Consider the following 18,445-nt stretch of genomic DNA (forward strand, 5'->3'; position numbering starts at 1 on the left):
TAAAGGAATATTACTTAAGTAATTCATACAGAGGAACCACTCCAGCTCTTAATGCGGCATTAATTTCTAAGAACCAGCTAATTATTTTCTCCCATGGTAACATAAACCCAAACACCTCTCCTCATTGCCCCTTGTATTTTACAATAACAGGCACAATATAAAGCCACTTGTTCAGGAAAAAGATTAAAGGAATGTAACTTGAAGAAATGTAAAACCTTCAATAACGTTGCTTTATAACATAAAACATGAAACACAAAACACAACTCATATAAAAAAACAACTCCATCTTTCAGATTACCTTTTATTTCCCAGCTTTATCTGAAAAATTTTTCATTTCATTATTGCTAAGTACATAAACTGTGAAAGGTATTCTGGGATTTTTAAGTAGTATTAAATGCGTTTTTGCTTTGTCTCTGTGCCTTTTCTTGTTTACCTTTTTAAACTGTTACAGTCTATTTAATAATATTAATGCTGAATCTGAGAACTATTTAAAAAAATCTTAGTAGACAGCATCAAATTCTGTGCTGTTTCAAAAGCCCAGACCATGATGGCAGATTAAGCTGATCCAAGCCCAGGCTGATAAAACACACCTTTTTCCCAGGGCCAATCTTTGTGTCCCTATAAAATAAATAGGCTCAGCATAATAACCTTGCTGGAAACAATTGCCTGATGGCACCAGCATTTTTTTATTTCTTTCAGGTCCCTCAGCCTGTTTCTTATACACAAGTACAAACAGAAACACCATGAAGAAACAGATCTTAAAAGAGTTCAAATTTAGGTTTACAACTTAAATGGGCACAAAACTCATTGCCTATCGACTGTGGATAAAGCCATGTTAAAAAACTGACATTACATTCACTCCTCTGGGCTGCCCCAAGGAAGCCCAGGGCCACACTTTACTCCTTTAGTGCCTTCACTGGCCATGGCTGGTCTGCACATCACGTGCTTGGGTGGGACAGTGAGAGACTTCTCTACTCAAAGAACTCTTCAAATATCTGACACGTTTTCTCTCCCCTGTGGTAAAACAAGAATTGCTTTAGAGAGGAATTAACAGTTTGGAAACTATTTTCAGGTATTTACAGACTTGATCTCAATGAAGGAGGTAGATTTCAGTGCTGATTAAAGAGAAAAATATTTGAAATTTCTAAAGGGCTCATTCAAAGTGCGTAAACATAGAGAGGAAAAAAAAAAAATTACGCTTCCTAGAGAGAAGATGAGAACAACTGCAATAATGTTAGGTCTCAAGACAAAAACACCCCTATGCATAACAAGTATTTTGAATCTTAAGACTAGGAAATATCAAGGCAAGAAATTCAAGAAATGGAGAATTCACATATATAGAATGCAATAAAAAGTTGAAAAGAATAGAATTAAACAAAACCCCAAACAATTTGTTTGATTTTATTTTTATTTGCTTTATCACAGCAGAATTGCAGGTTTTGGGGGGAAAAAAAAAAAAAAATGGAAAAAAACCCTCACATTAAACAGCATCTCAAACCAGCACAAATGAAAGAAATCCTAATCTCTCCTCCACTCAGTCACACTAAACATATTACAGATTTCAAAACTGAGGTTGTATGAATTTCACATGGCAAGGTCTGTACATACCACAGAAAATACTAATTAACTGTGCTAAAACATTATTTGAGACAACAACAAGTATCAGAAGACCAAGGAAACTCTGACTTCAGGCTGCTGTGCTTCTCTAACTCAACCTTGACTTTGCAGAAGATGCAGTAGATAACATCACACACAGCTGAGAAGTCTTTATAGAACAAAGTATAGCACACAAGCAAAGCAGACAGCAATGCCCTTGTGGAAGTTTTATAGTAAAACTGCTATTTACTTCTGACCTGTTTAATGATGGCATCATAATAAGTCAAAGAAATGGAGTACATGGTACAATAAATCATATAAAGTACATAGACTTCGTAGACTCCATTTTGAAGAGATGCATCCCTGATGCTTGGCTCTTAAATTCACAGCTAAACTGTCCAACCTGAGAAATCCCCGATCTGAACACACAATTTAAAGGGAGTCTGGAAACCCATTCCCAATTTAGTTCTAAATCACACAGAGGTGAATGAATGAATGATACCTGAATAATTAAACAATCTCAGCCACACTAAATTCAAATGTTTTGCATATTAACTAGGACAGTTAAGCACTAACCATGACTGGCTTGCACACACACATCATATTTGCCACTGAACTGTCCACAATGCCAGGGGAGACCACTGCAGTATCCTGCAATGCTGAAGAATGGCACAAGGTGCCCAAGGTCAGTGGTTCTGACCATGCCTCAACACTGGAGCCCCTCCCAAACACGTGAGCAAGTGCCCACGGTCTTCCAGATCAAATCTGAACAGTTTTGAGAGAATTATCAAGCTTCTCTTTGAAATCTCCATCTGCCTCTAAAACAGGGCTTTTAGCCACACAAACACATCTCTATGAATCTCCATGCAAGTAAGTTCACTCCTCCTCCCCACCCCTCCACAAGAAGGACTGGGATGCAGCAAGTGACAAGAACCCAACTGTGCAAACACCTCAGCCAAGCTAGAAGCAGAAAGGAGAAGCTTTGCAGATAAAACGCATATCAAGTCCTCAAAACAATGTTGAAAGTAACAATAAATCATTGAGGAAGGTCATAGGTTTTATATTAAAATAATTCTAATACATGCACTGTTTAAGACTTACTAAAATTCAAAATTACTTTTATCAATTCTATATGCTTCAACTTTGATCTGTTTAAAATAATTGGTTATTTCTTTGAATTCACTCTTTATTGATACGTACTTGTTTTTCTTTTCCCCCTAACATATTTAATAAGGTTTCCAAAAATGCAGGCCTGATTAACAACAAATGGATGCTTAAATGACATAATGCCACTGCTCTTTGCTAGGAATGATTCTATGAAGTATATTTCAATTTCCTTTCTATACGGAACTCCACAAAGAAATTAAAACTTATTGTATGAATCAGGTTCTGTGTTACTAAGTGAAAGAAAAAATATAAAGTAGGTATGTGTATTGAGAACAGAGTGATTAAACTCATCAATTAAAGAGAATAGTAAAGGTGTAAAAATTCTTTTCTTATAAAATTTATTTTATTTTACTCTTACTTTATAAGGAAATGTATTTCAAATATATGTATTTAGGAAAATTAGTTATGTTGAAGATTCCTGTAGAACTCATAAAGAAATTTCAAGTAAAAACAAGTTTCACAGTTAAAGCTGAACATTTTTAAAGCCGAATTCCAAATATAAATTTAGCTTTGAATAGCTTTTGGTATTAGATAATTAACAAGCTACATTTCTGAAACTAAATGGGTAGTTCCAGCTGTTATTTTACAATTAGTTTCCACTGAGAGTTTTAAATTAATAACTGCTGCAATAGCCTCAAACATGCCAATGCTAATTAGGAGTGGTGTTTGCATGTAATGCTATCCATATATATGAATATTTTACTGGGCAAAAGGTCTAAGCAGACATTTTTTTGCCTCTCTGCTAAACACAGAAGAGAGGAATGTAAAGCAGGAAAAGACTTTACTTCGAAGCCCTACTCCAGAGTCGTATAAGATTCTTACAGAAGATAAAGATGGTTTTCCTAAGTCTTTAGACAACTTTATGCTAATAAATGTGTTTTCAAGTATCATAGCAAAGAACAATTTTTAGAACTTTCTATTTAGTATGAATATTTAGATTTACACCCCAATTCAACAATGATTAATTCTAATGATTAAATGCAAAAAGAAACAAGATTGTATATTCAAATTATATGCAGAGAGAATCCTGTTTAAAAAAATAATCTTCAAAAATAAAATAATTTTGGTTTGAGACCTGAAAAAGATTAGTTAATAAATTAGAGGAGCAATTTCAAAATCTTTGCTGATACAATATTTTTTCCTTAATACAGTTAGATGAGAACTTAAAAGGATGCTACTGCAATCCCATTCCATGACTTACATGGAATAAAAGACATACTTCTTAAAACACTAAGAATTTCTTCTCTTAATTTTTTTTTTCTTATATAACATAACCCTGCAGTTTTAATAATTTTGAAATTCACAAAAAACTGCAATAGAGATTTTACAATATACTAAAGCTGATACTTTTCCTAATTCCCTATGGTACATATGGACAATTTAATAAGCCACTTGCGTTTCTCTAAAAAGCTATCTGTATTTTTTTTTTTTTTCACTGATTATCTTTGTTGCCTTTATTCAAAAAAGAAGAAAATCTGCTCAGCATTAGCTAATGCCTTGTTTGCCTACCAGATAAGCCTCAATGAGGTATTAAAAATTAAAACAGGTAAAATAGACAATAAGTCTTGATAGAACCTTTATAAAATAATTCACTCTTAAAAGGAAATTATGCATATTAGGTCCATATTCCAGGAAACATTTTGATATCTTAATGCTAACTTCCATGCAAAAACAGTTATTTGGTTTGAGAAGGAAAATATTAAAAATTAATTTTTTTACACATAATAAAGTTATAGAAAATCCAGGCTTTTTGATCAATAATTTCAATGTATTGTTTTTCAAATATAAACACATCAAAATATTTCTGAAGAGAAGATGCTTACAGATGTGGGTGCTGTTGAAAAGTTTTGAAATGCATTTGATTTTCCAAACCACATATGAAGAAAAAACAGATTTCCACACAGACTGCTGGCTATGTATGTGCTTCTTTCATAAATTCCTTGAATCATTTTTTCCCTCCTTTCACTCCAGCACTATCAGTACAGACACAGAAAATTTTTTATTACTCTTTATTTCACTGACAGATTTTTGTTAACCAGTCATGGGCATTACATGATTATTACAAGGATGTTCTAGATGGAGTTCCTTGAAATAAAGATGAATAGCAGCTATTCTGTAAGGAAAATAGCTTTGTTTTGCTATTTGCAAATGTTAGAATGTTAAAAAGTGACAAACAGTAAACTACAAAAATGAAAATAATTATAATAAGAAAAGGCTTGTATTCATAAAAAGTTCAGTGAAAAAATAATAAAATCTACAGCTACCTTTTCATGAGTAAACTCTTTACATATAATGTTTTTGTGGGGAGGGGCATGTCTAAAGAATTTCCATTTACATTCACAAATTGGAAACAGTCTAGGGACAGCTTTATGCTTTGATCTATGAAAGATCCACACATGAAAATGAACATAGAACACTCAGACCTGGACTATTAAGCTTTGATATATGACATGAATGAAATCCTTGGATCTCAAAAATGATGAATCCAGAGCATGGACAACAATTAGGTTCTTTATTGGCCAAGCTGAGGAAAGCTGGAGATTCTGCTTACCTAAACTCCCAGAACTTGATAGTTTAGCAATAGTATTCCTGACTTTCTAAGTAAGACCTTTACACAGCAGCCTGCAAACAGCCTCTATTCTCTGAGCTCCCTGTCTGCAATTTCATTTCCGCATTAACAATATTGTAACTCAACATTATCTTACTTTATCTGTTCATGGATACCCCCTAAAACTCCATTAATTACTGTTCCATGGCAGTTTGCTAAACACAACCCTGTTGGGGATGTTCAGCAGTTACCTAGCTCAGACCATTTGCACAGTATTTGGTGCAGGGCCCTTATCCCAATACAGAAGTAGAACTGCACATCATCTCAATTTCAGCTTCATACTTAAGCATATCCATGCATCTACTTCCTCTTATTTTCTTCAGTCAGAGAACCAGAATTTCTGGGTCTTGTGATGAAGTTTTCTCAACCATTTCCTATTGATAGTGCCCATTTCTGCGGGTAGCTTAGCACAACTAGTGCTATTCACTGCTCATAGCCCCAGCATACACACTTCTTAAAAATTCATCAGTAGTTAAAGCCCACAAAAATACAGTTCTCTCCTTCATTGCTTAAGCAGAAACTTCATTTACTCTGACTGACCCCTTCACAAACAGTTTCAGTTAACTGTTTTTCCCTCCGTTTAGCCAGCCTAGGGAACTGCCTTACCTGCATTCTTATCCAAACCCTCCTTTATCCTGCTCCCTGACCCCATTCCAAGGCTTTCTGATAATCTGATAATCTTCCAATCAACAGAACTGGCACTTTCTTGATGGCAATGCACAATTCTGGTAATATGTGTGGAACACAAATACAGCTGGAGCTGAAGTTTAAGAATCAGAGAACCACAAAAAATCATTAAAACCAACAAACCAACTCCTATAATTTAGGAGAAAAAAAAATTGAAAAGGAGACATTGTTTCTTACTGTGACCAGAGAGAAATGTGTCACCATACTTCTTTCAGGAGCCCTAAAATCGCTGTTATGGTGCATGTATCTTTCTTTACTGCGCATTAATATCAAAACTAAATTAGTCCATTTTCTAATGGAGGAAATACTCTCATTTTTATACAGTATAGGAAAATCTAAGTTACAATGTCAATACATTTCTTTCCAGCTCCCAGTAATTACCTGAAACTATATTTGTGCCCCAATATTTGAGGCACATTGTTTTTCCAACATTCCTTTTTCTATTTAATTCTCTCTCTAAGTTAGCATGTAAGCTCTTTTTCCTAGGACATAATAGATGGAGTCACTTCAGCCTACAGGCCAAAAGTGGTCTGGTTTATTTAGTATGACCTGCAGCTGTACCAAACTTACCTTTCATGCACTGGCATTCTACTAATGATATATGAGCACATTCAGCTTTTCATGTATAAATTTATGGGACAAATTCAAAAGATGTTTGGAAATACTATTCAGCCTCTAGCCATCAAAATGTTTCTCAGTCTTTCCTAAAAGAACAGTTTCTAAATGAGAAGCAAAAATTCTTCTTTCTCACGAAGCACTACAAAAGTGACATTAATTGCATGTGGTTGTAGTGCAGGCCTAAACAGAAGACTCTTTAAAGCAAAGTGACACCACAAATTAAGTCTGTATCCCCACTCCAGAAACACTGTAAAGACAGTGGTTCAGACAACAATTTATTTTCTTTTATTCTATTAAAAGCAGCAGCATCAAATTAGAGAAGAGGGGTTGGGAAAAAGAAGATTACATGTTGGGATTATTAGAATATTGTGGAAGCTAATTCTTCAGTAACCAACAGACTTCTGTAATTTAATTTTATAGCATTTCATACACTGGATATTGTACTCCTTGCACCTCTGTTAATTTTTACTAAGAAATCTTTCACCTAAATACATGAGCTACACGTTGTGTGGGTTTGTTCATTTTACTACTCAATTTTAAGAGCATTCTGTATTATATTAAGGTTTTTTATCTAGTACCATGGGCACGTTAAAAAGGGCAAATACTTTGTAAGAAGAACTCTCATATTTGGAAAAACAAATACTAGTATTAGACCTAACATCATGTGTTAATAATATCCCACTGGTTTTTTTTTTCCCCTTGTTACAGACTGTACGTCTTGCCCAACAATACAAAACCCTTTGTACTATTTTATTAAAAAAACAATTGAAAAATGGTGAAATTAACTTCACTTAGAACTCCAGCAGTTTAACAGCAGTGAATGCCACGTAAGACAATGAAGAGATATCTGCAACAACGCTTCTGTAAGTACACTTCGTTCTAGATAAAAAAATTTGTAATTAGAAAATGGATCTAGGTCAACGCCCAACAGGAATCTTAATATTTTTAATCTAAAAAGTATTAACTTTTATTCTTTGAAAATCTTGAAACTTGCTTAAACAGATTTAGTCACCTTCTTCCCAAAACCAAAAGACCACCCACTATCAACTTCAATATTGTCCTATAAAACACTGCAAAATGATGCTCTGCTCTGATTTGTTTTAGAAACAGTAAAGCTAATATAATTGGATGATTAAAGAAGGAAAGAGAAGGCCAAATCATTTGACAGTTGATGAGAAATTAGGGGAGTGGTCACTGAAGCTGAGGAACTCACTTAAAATGTCAGGAAACTCAGAAAAGGACACAGGAAGCGTGATGTTGGGAGACTGGTCACGAAATGCCAGTAGCAGTCAGACGAGAGAAATCTCTGGCCCAGAGCTTATTTCTACATTAGTCATTTGGTGTCCTGATCTCTAAAGGAGGACTGGAGCATACTGTAACTGCTTTAAAACTATGAAAACCAAATATACACTGCACAAATCTCGTCTGGAACATTTATGTATATAAGACCCACGGGACCATAATACAAAATAGCATCAGAACCTTTGAGAAAATGAGTGATTTGAAAAGCACTGGATTTCAGCATTTCAGGTAAAGCCACATGGGCAAAGATACACACTCAGAAACGTTAACTAGCATGGTTTCATTGATTTCAGCTGTAAATGAGTTGCTTACTCACTGGTTTGTAATGTGCATAGAAGGAACATCACACAGGTCCCCGAAATTACTGAAATGGCCTTACAGAAGCCGGTAATTGCAGATCCCACTTTATGATCAGGTGTTTCTCCGGTAAAGTTTTTGTTGCTATGAGGAAAGTGGAATCTACATTTGGGTCTCTGACTCTTAAAGCAGGTATCAGACGGGAGTCTCCTCAGACAGAAAGGGTAGAAGTAGGAAGAGCCTGTACAAATGCTTGGAAGATCTCTTTCATCTATGAGCACATGGAGAGCTGGATCAGACCCTGCCATCCAAAGCCACTGCAAGTGCCAGGCTCTAAGACTTCTTCCATGTAAGCTCCGTAATACAAAAGATAAAATGCTCATTTAAAAACAAAAGGGGGGAAAAAAAAGAAAGGCTAAACTACTATAACCAAACATACAAGCAAACCCATTAATTTAAATGTTTCCACATGGAAATATGAAGAAAAAGACTCCCTTACAACTTCTAAGTGATCAGAAGTGAAATTGGAGATATTTCATGGTCTCCTAAAAATCCAAGTCTTGACAAAAGTAAAACTTGCTGTCATTTTCTAGGCAGTAAATGTTTTACTGCTGGGAAAAGATTTTGATGTTTGTAATTTCTATTGAAGAGCACTATGAAGTAGTTAAAAATATTGCCACATCTGAAAAACAGACCAACGGGAAGTATAAGACACTTGTTCATCTGTATTTCTGTGACTTTTCTCACTTGATATTATTTGCAACCCTACTTTCATGTCTGGCAACAGTGCCAACTCTACTAAGGATCATATATTACTTTTATCATGTTGATTACATATGTTCACCAGTTTTGCTGCCTATATATGATTAGTGTGGTTTGCACATACTTAGTGACATAATCCAGAGCACGACATTTTCACAGAAAATGTGTTTACTGGGAAAGAGCTCCTTAGAAGTTTGCATTCCTTTAAGCTTTGATCTACATGACATCAAGAATTCTACAGTTTGAATATATGTTTACCATTTATATTATTAAGATATATCTCCTTCTCACTATATGGCTACTGAACACTTTGGAAGTCACAAAAAATTTCCTTTCCTCTAAGGTGAACCTAGTAGTAGCTGAATAAAAGAAAGCCTCTTAAAATGTTCTCATCTGTGAGTTTAAACTTCATAATGATTTGACATTTAAATTCTGTTATTCATCAGCACTTCACAGCAGAACTTGATTTGTCTAAATGGATTTGAAAGCCCACAAGTGAAGAGAATCAGAAAAACCTGGTTTTCAATATCAAAAGGTTGTATGTGAAAAGTATTTTTACAGGCTGCACGTACCCGTTTTATTGATCAATTAACTTCTCCCAGAATGAATTTTTCTGAGACCATATATGAAAAGCCAAACCCCTCCCCTGACACTTACTGATAAATGTCTTTTCTGAGCACAGCTCTGCTAAGAGGGTTGTCAGCCTGAGGAGCCATAGAGACAGATCCAATCTTGAGAACCAAAGTGTCTTCTTTAATTGATGGATTAGCTGTAGTTAGGAGAAGAGAAAATGTGTGTTTGATTAAAAGTCAAATGCACATAGCAGGAACACTGAAAAGCTATTTCTTTAAATAATGTACATAAGAATATTTGCTAAGGATTCGATTTTGCACAGGAGCAACATAAAATCAATAGCCCTGCTGTGATACATAAAGACAAAACTATTGTAATTTGATTTCCCCAGAGTTTTATCACACCACTGAATCCTGGTCTGTGACTTCTCATTCTCTCTGACACTTTTTGTGGGGGTTTTTATTCCAAAATTACTTCAGACATTTTATCACAGATTCTTTGTGATCTGTTTGTTTCTCCAATAACTATTTGCTGAAATATCAGCATGTTAACCACTCTGAATTGTGCACCCTTTTTATTATGGGCCTATATCTTTAGATGTAAAACATTACAGGATATCACAGTATAACCATCCTGGTAGCATTTGGAATCGGCTGCAACACACATGAAAAGTTCAAACACAAGGACTGAAACAAGAGAATCTGAAATCTGACACATATACAAAGAACAAGATGTTATACTGGACAGTAAATTTCACATCAATAACAAAATTATTCCAAGGAGAAAAACCTCTGCTTTCCACTTACCTCCATAATTTTCAAATTTCAGCCACATGTAAAGTTTCTTAGCTTTAACAGCAGTGGTCATATTGGGCAGAAAACCAAACTTCTGCCCAGAAATAGAATAGCACCATATTTTTTGTAGAAAGCTAACTCTGTCAGCAGGCACAGACAGAGCACTTGGGTAAGGTTGTGTTTAGAAGGCTCCATATTAACTAGGAAACACCGGAGCACATGTGATGCAAGTTCAAAGAGTTCATCAGCTGAAGGGAAAGGTCTCACTGCAACACCTGTGTGAGATGGAATAACATCACACCTGCTGCTACATCCAAGGAAGTTCTGCGAGACTCTCATCTATGAGTTCTGAAAATAAGATTCCAGTAGGAGACAGTTTAAATAATTTACTGAGGTGTGAAATGCTTGGTGTGGTAAGAACCAGCAAAATCTGTAAGTTTAAAAAAATGGTTTCTTCAGACCCGGTAATGTCTTGGTGAAAAAGACACCATGCTTTGCAGTTAAATACATATAAAGAGATGTATATTTCTGAACAGATCTAAGAAATCATAGAAATTCTGATATGATTTTTTCAAATTATTGCAAGAAATACCCCAGGAAATATGTGGCAAAGTGGGAACACAAGTTCTGATACACAAGTGTATTAGCACACAAGTGATCTATTTAAAACAAACTCATGTGCTTACAAAGTAAAGGCAAATCCTTTAGCCCCCCCCCCCAAGCAAAACAAAACTATTTACAGATGGTTTGGTTGCTAGAAATAACACACAAGAGCTGATGAAAAACTCAATTTTTTTTTACTAAATCTAAACTCATATTTTCAAAAGTTAGTAAGGCATTGTACTAAGTACTAGAATACTGCCACTGTGCACTTAGGTCTTGGGTATTTGCTTCCAATGCTCACACAAGAAAACGGAGTGATGGTATTAAATATACATCTGATTATAACTGCAACTTAATTAGGTGGCAGATGCCTTACTCTTGGGAAGTGGTTCTTAATAAAATATATCTTAGGCTAAGTGTTTCAGTTTTTCTCTGACACTTAGCAAAGCAAAATAAACACAGGACTACCCGTAACAGTTTCTATTGTGTAAGTATTTTAGGAGGTTTTTTCAAGGCATGGGCCTTTTGTGTACAGTTTATTGTAGGTCAGTAAATAAGCAAATTTTAAATCAGAAAGAATCACAGACATTAATATAATCAGCTGGTTTCTAAAGAGTCATATGAATTAATGTTTCCAGTCATTAACCCATGCTTTTCAAAATATGGGAACAATGTTTATAAACATTGATAAACAATCACAGTCATTGCAGATATTAAAAAATTTGAGGGAAAAAAAAACCTATGCTACATTTTAAAAACATACAATTAAAGTATACTTAAAATATAATGCTGCACATACATTACTTTATACTTACAATATAAGTACAATCTAGGAAAATATTACAGAATCAAATGTTCACAATCTCATTTGGTTTTATCCATTCATCTCAGTCATCCTTTTGCTGAGCTAAATACATTCTGCTCTTTTAATCCTTCCTTTTAAACTTAACATTTTTCGATACTTTTCAGCACCCTCTCTACTTTTATCAATACCCACTTTTACAACAGAAAGCAAATTGGCCATGATATTCCAGCATCTGCCATATGCAGAAGTACAGCTACCTCCCTTATTTCTTTTCCCTCAGTCCTCTGTGACCCTCAAGCTGTTTTCAGCCACTGTTTCCCAGCACAGTCTCTCCAGTCCTGAAGACACAGTCTGTGTAAACTGTTTCCTTGATTTGTAACTTTAGCTTTAGAAGATTTACTGTATTTTCTACAAGCAGTGATGTAAGCACAGAAACCCAGATGCATGGCCTCAGGAAATTCTTTGCAACATTTGCTGATGATAGCAGCAACGGTTTTATATTTACTTTCAGACAATTAAACACCAATTTCGTTTATTATTCCCAATTGATGAGGTTTTGTGGGTTGGTTTTTTTTTTTTTTTTAAAGATTCCTGGTTAGCCATTTTAAATTCATATAACATTTCCACAGAGATAGTATGGAGATGTATTTAAAATAAATACCATGAGATAAAATGTCAAACTCCCTAGAAAAGTCTAAGCATATCAAATCTTTGCAAACATTTTATCAACTAAGAATTGAAACCACAATGAAGAATGGAAATCAGATGGTTTTTAAAAGTCTAATTTTCCATAAAAACATATTTATTATCATGTAACAAATATGTAATTTTTTATTAACTGAATCCTGTAATATTTTTTCTTTATGTTCTCTGAGGGAGAACAATAAAACTACCTGTCCTAATTTTATTTGAACATTACACTTTTCATCTTACTAGATAAACCTTCAGCTGTCTAAAATCTGTTCTTCCAAGGTGTGTTAAAAATTAGCCTCAGAAGACCAAGATCCCTGAGCACAACTTAGTCAGCCTGACTGATTTGAAACTTTAACAGTAAGTGAGCAGGATGTTACAGACCATATGTTATGACAGACTTCAAAGTAGAGAGTCATGCTCACGTGACAAGAATATATCACTTCTACAAATGCAGGACATACATTTATTCAGTGTGCTGCCTTTTCTTTTTCACTATCAACAAATTTATCATGTCCTTTATAGTGATTCCTGATATTTTGCTCTTAGTACCTGCAAAAAGAGTTGCTATTATCCTCAAACCAGCCAGATGTGGATTTTTTCTGTCTTTACAAGTTCTTTTCAGTTTTTTGCGATTTACAATTTTTACTTATAATCTTCTGCTGTACAATAATTCTTTTTCCTACTTGTTATATTTTGCTTTCATATATTTAGTTACCTTTACTTCATCGCTGAGCAAGTGTGGGTTGTTGGCCAGAGCTCGAAACAGCACCTGATGTATTAACAAATCAAACTCTGAGAAAGCAGCGTTGCTTATTGCCAAGGATAGAACACTGCCCTCAAATATACCACAAAAAGAAATGGTAATTGGTGCTGCTGCAAAAACCATGAAACTAAAATACTATAAAACTGTGTGGGTGCAGTCATGCATGCATGTATGCAAATTCCTCAGGAGAAGAAACGTGATTTTGATCATTTCAGTGTTTGTCTACCACGGCTCATTGAAGGAGTTGTGAGTAAACAACAGATTTGGGTTTTGTTTTTTTTAACTATACATGTAAAGTCACAATTACTTGTGGAGTTTGGGAGAAGGATAGTTTTTGTAGCTATCAGCATGCACAGAAGAGAACTGACTAGAAGAGAAACTAAAATAATTCTTCTGCTTTTACTGAAATGATCGCAAATTGGAACACACAAGTCTTAGTGGATTGAAAATCTCTCCTAGACAATAAATGATGAATGAGGATCTTATGAAGCCATATTTACAGAAGATATAACACATTGATATAACACACTTCTGACCTAACACAACAGAGATGTGGGTCTTACTCAACTCTTGCTCCTTATTATTTCTAATTTCTATTGTTCTTGATGACAATAAGCAGGTGAAGAGAGAAAATTCATTCCAGATTCATAAACAAATGAGACTTTGGGAAAATCTGGGGTGAAAGAAGAAATGAAAGAATACTACCAATTTTCAAAGTGATGCTATTTCAGAGTTTTCCAGTGCAAGAGTGTAGCAGGCTTTCTTATTAATTAGGATAATCTTTAGCGTTTTGCTTCAAAAGCATACACTTTTTCTTCCTACATTGACTGCTTAATCATGGCAACTCTGTTCCTTGCAGGCATTCTTAAGCAAGAAACAGCAAAAATATGAAGTATTTTTTATAATTTCTTTTTAATGAAGTATACAGCTACAGAGCTACAAAAACATACTCAAAGATTTCCTTGACAGCATGCCCTAGAACTCCCTTCCAAGTAGAATCATAATTCTTCCTTGCCAAGACAGCCAGTCTAATTTTATCTTCCTGTGTTTTCAGCAATCCCAGTTGGAAAACTGTAGAGGATGCTGGCAAAAAAATGATCTATGTAAATTCACTGCGTGCACTTCTTGCAGTTAGGTTATGAGAAAAATCTAAAGACTATACTCTTAGGATTATATTGTGTATTGTACATAATGGTAAAAAAATGCTCTATACCTACAGAAGTTACATAAATGTATCATGATATTAGTAAAACACTACTTTTTCTTAATCTCCAGAAGAACTGTGAGAAGTAGATGTACTCCTGTTAGCTGTTACACGGTCTAATTTTAACACCAGCATCTCTATTTATATAAAGATCTTAATAGGGATGGAAATATATTTTTACATACAAAGGGAAAACAGTGTCTTACAGAACAAGTATTATCCAGCTATTTATGAACATTTTACACTACCAAAACTCTGTAAATACTTGAAGGTCTTCTGCACAAGAGAGCTGGAATAGTTCCAGCTAAAATGCTAAACTGTATCATCTGTTGGGCATCATCCTTAAAGTACATTTTAATAATATTTTACAAACTAAACAATCTAGTTGCTTTACTACCACATGGCTTTCCAGGTGTCACTGTCCACAAGAGCTAAGGCTCCCCACTTTCATTCCACTGCTGGAACAGGTGTCTATGGAACACTGCACTGATACCAGCGTAACGAAAGCTGACACAGAATCACCACTGCAGAACTGGGTTCTCTTTCCACAATTTTTGACCATTCTTTATAACCACATTTTAAATGCAAACTCTATAGGTACCAAAGCATGGACCAAATAAACAGCTAAAGGAAATTTTGAGCAAATGTGCAGAGAAGTAGCATGAATGTTGGATGTTTCCTAACTCTGACCTTTAAAAGTGAAGCAACTGTCAGTGATTTAACTAGAAGTATTTGTCTACAACACTGAACAGCAGAAAATCTCTAACATAAAATACTGTACCTTCTCCAATATGATGATCTTCCTCGTTTTTGGGAAAGAAGACTCTTATTACGCCCGTGTTGATGTAAATCAGAGGCAAATTGCGGGACGTCAGAGCATGAGACCTCATTGGCTGGCCTGGTGACTTCCTTTTCTCCTTCTGACTCCTTGGCAATCTGGCTTGAAAAATGCTTGCAATTGCATTCAGCAAAGGAAAACAAAGGACCACATCAAAGGCCTGAGCAGAAAGAAGGATCTCATGGAGAAAATGAGGAGAACCATCAGTGTGACCTTCTGACAGCTTATGGAATGTTCTTCGCTCATTTCTTGATATCAGTTTGTGCCGGACATTTTTGGTCACGGCTTTGGTGTAAGTGAGAGAAAGAAATCCATGTTGTTGGTGTGAACCATCTAAAAGTTTTGCAGTTGTCTGTTTCAAGGAGAAACAAATAAATAAATAAACTGCTACAAAAATCTACATGCAACATTAATCAATTACCATATTTCTGGTTATTCAGGAGTCTATATTTTAATATAATTTAAACGCTGTTAGCAGAAGAACAACATCTCTTTCTTAAATAAGCAGGATACATAGTTTAAATGGTGGAAAACTGGAAGCTTTTAAAATTAAATTAATGAAAACAAACTGGTAGATTAATTTACTGTAAGAACTGAAACAAATAGAATAATAGAAAAGTACTCCCAATCAATTTTCATGACGAAAATAAATCAGACCATCCAGAACTTTCGCTAACATAAAATAATTCCATAGACCACACATAAAGAAGCCAATGTCATAACACATGAAGCTCTTCAAGGATAAAGAGGCAAGAAGAAAATGGCTTAAATATCTCACACTGAGATATTCTGAATCAGCAAGTAATCTTCCAAGCATTTAAAAGAAAGATTCAAATATGGAATTATTAATTGTTGCATTATCAGAATTAGAAAAACAATTTTATAAGGCTGCATAAAGGTATACTGCAGAAATACCAAGTACCTAAATCCCTAAGTAGATATCAGAATTACACTAAAAAATGCAGCATCTAGTACTGGCTTTTACATATTTGGCCTTCAAACATATACTGTGCGTGCTCACTTCTAATATAAATTAATCTCAATTACCTCAGTGGTCTGTTGTTATGTACAAGGTTGTGAACCATCAACTCTCATTCCCTTATCTACTAAAAATTGAGAACTATTATTAAAGGATAAGGTGGAAATAACACAAGTTACATAATCAATATAAGCAAGAAATATATTCAGTACAAAAAGCAACTAGATGACAAGAAATTAATTTAAGGGTCGGGGTTTTTTTTCTTTTTCTGCTAGCATTTATTAGTGAAAGTTCTGTATTCAAAAATTTTAAAAAGATTCTTACAGAGGGAAAGAAGCCAGAGAAGCTGCTGAAAGGATCCTGCTTGCTGATAGGTCGAACCAACAAGGTGCGTCTGTTCAGCTTGTCAGTACAGGAAAGGAACACACCTCCGTATTGCCCCAGAGACCAAGAATCTTCCCCAAGGCTTGAGGTAATGAACAAGGCAAGGAAGATAGGAAGAGAAGAAAAAAATAAACAAAAAAAGTTGCTATAAGCAAAAAAAAAAAAAAATTTGTTTACATTTAACTTGCATGTTTCGATGTAACTGCAAGATAAACCCATGGCATACCTTTTCCTAAAAGGCTGAAATTCAATCGGATCAAACAAAAAAAGAGATTAAAAAAGGTAAATGTAAAATTTTATGTGAAAGGACAACCTACAGCAAGAGGTGAAGACAAATGACAATAAAAGTATAGTAAAATCCTGTGTGTAGAAAAGACTCTTACCCTGGATTTTCAGCAGATAGCTTTAACAGGACAAGGAGGAGGATGATTACAAGAACAAAGACACTGTGAATGTAAAGCTGTATTCATATGTTACAAAATCAGTATTATTTAGAAAAAGTTAGCTTTTAAGAGTTAAAATGTGCCTTGCACTACAGTTCTTGTAACCATTCTTTTTGACATATAGGAGAATAAAGTGAAGTAATTTGTTTAAGAAGAGTTATTCAGGTAAGCACCTCAGTTTACTATAGAAATCTCACCAAAAGTTTTTCTCTGCATTGTAGAAAAATTCCTTCAAAATGTCCTGACTGCCAATCTCCCCCTGGCCTGGAAGACAGAAAGTTCACCTTGTCTCTGCTTTTGGTTTTAGTCCACAGAGATTTACACATAGGAAAGGTACTCCAAATAGATTAGAAAATATAAATGAGAACAGTACAATTTTGGCAATGGAGTAAGTTCTGAGTTTGTTGGGGGTTTTTTGTGCAGTTTTTGTTTTTTTCCCCCGAAGTGTGTTAAGAGGAGCTTGCTAGTGGGATTTCACAGAATCACAGAATATCTTGGGTTGGAAGGGACTCACAAGGATCATCAAGTCAGTCTCCTGGCCCTGCTCAGCACCATCCCCAGGAGTCACACCATGTGCTTTAGAGCATTGTCCAAATGCCTTTTCAACTCTCTCAGGCTGATGCTGTGACCACTTCCCTGGGGAGCTGTTCCAGTGCCCAACCAACCTCTGGGTGAAAACCTTTTTCAAACAATCCAACCTAAACTTTCCTTGATACAAATTCCTCCTCTCCACCTCGTGAGGAAGCTGGAGACAGCAATGAGGTCTCCTCAGCTGGAGCCAGGTCTCCAGGCTGAACAGAGCAAGTAATCTCAGACCCTGCTCACATGGCTTCCCTTCAAGGCCCTTCACGTTCTTTGTTGCCCTCCTTTGGATGCTCTCTAGCAGTTTAATAACTGTCTTATATTGTGGTGCCCAAAACTTCACACAATATTCGAGGTGAGGCTGCCCAAGTGCAGAGCAGAACAACTCTCTCCCTTGCCCAGCTGATGATGCTGTGCCTGATGCATCCCAGGACATGCTCAGCACTTTTGCATTGTGACATGACTTTAAAAGATTTTTTTTAAAAGTACAATTGTTAATTAGTAAATATTGTATTATACTATATTATAAACAAACAATAACTGCCTTTGTAACTTAGGTAAAAAGACAGGAATTGAAACAATTTTCAAGACAGCTCATCAGGAATAAAATCATAAAGAAATTATGGTAATGTTGCTACTAAATCTTCTTCCTATTGTACACAGGGAACAATAAGCATTCTATAAGACCTTGCAGACATTGGTTTCCAAGTCAAAATGATTTGTGCTCCTAAATATTTTAGTTATTTT

General features: G+C 35.1%; 1 protein-coding gene across 8 annotated transcripts in view; it reads right to left on the reverse strand.

The window, feature by feature from the left end:
- VPS13B (vacuolar protein sorting 13 homolog B) overlaps positions 1-18,445 on the reverse strand; it is a 428,881-nt gene that overhangs the window by 165,075 nt on the left and 245,361 nt on the right. For 6 of the 8 annotated variants that reach the window (XM_040076409.1, XM_040076406.1, XM_040076416.1 and 3 more), the window contains 3 exons: positions 16,614-16,818; positions 15,254-15,662; positions 9,695-9,806 (listed from right to left, as the gene is read on the reverse strand). In XM_040076409.1, the coding sequence (XP_039932343.1) occupies positions 9,695-9,806; positions 15,254-15,662; positions 16,614-16,818 (726 nt within the window). The remainder of the gene's footprint in view (positions 1-9,694; positions 9,807-15,253; positions 15,663-16,613; positions 16,819-18,445) is intronic. The other 2 variants (XM_040076434.1, XM_040076425.2) reach the window with 1 other exon arrangement.

Source organism: Hirundo rustica, chromosome 1 (genome assembly GCF_015227805.2).
Source record: "Hirundo rustica isolate bHirRus1 chromosome 1, bHirRus1.pri.v3, whole genome shotgun sequence".
NCBI lineage: Eukaryota > Metazoa > Chordata > Aves > Passeriformes > Hirundinidae > Hirundo > Hirundo rustica.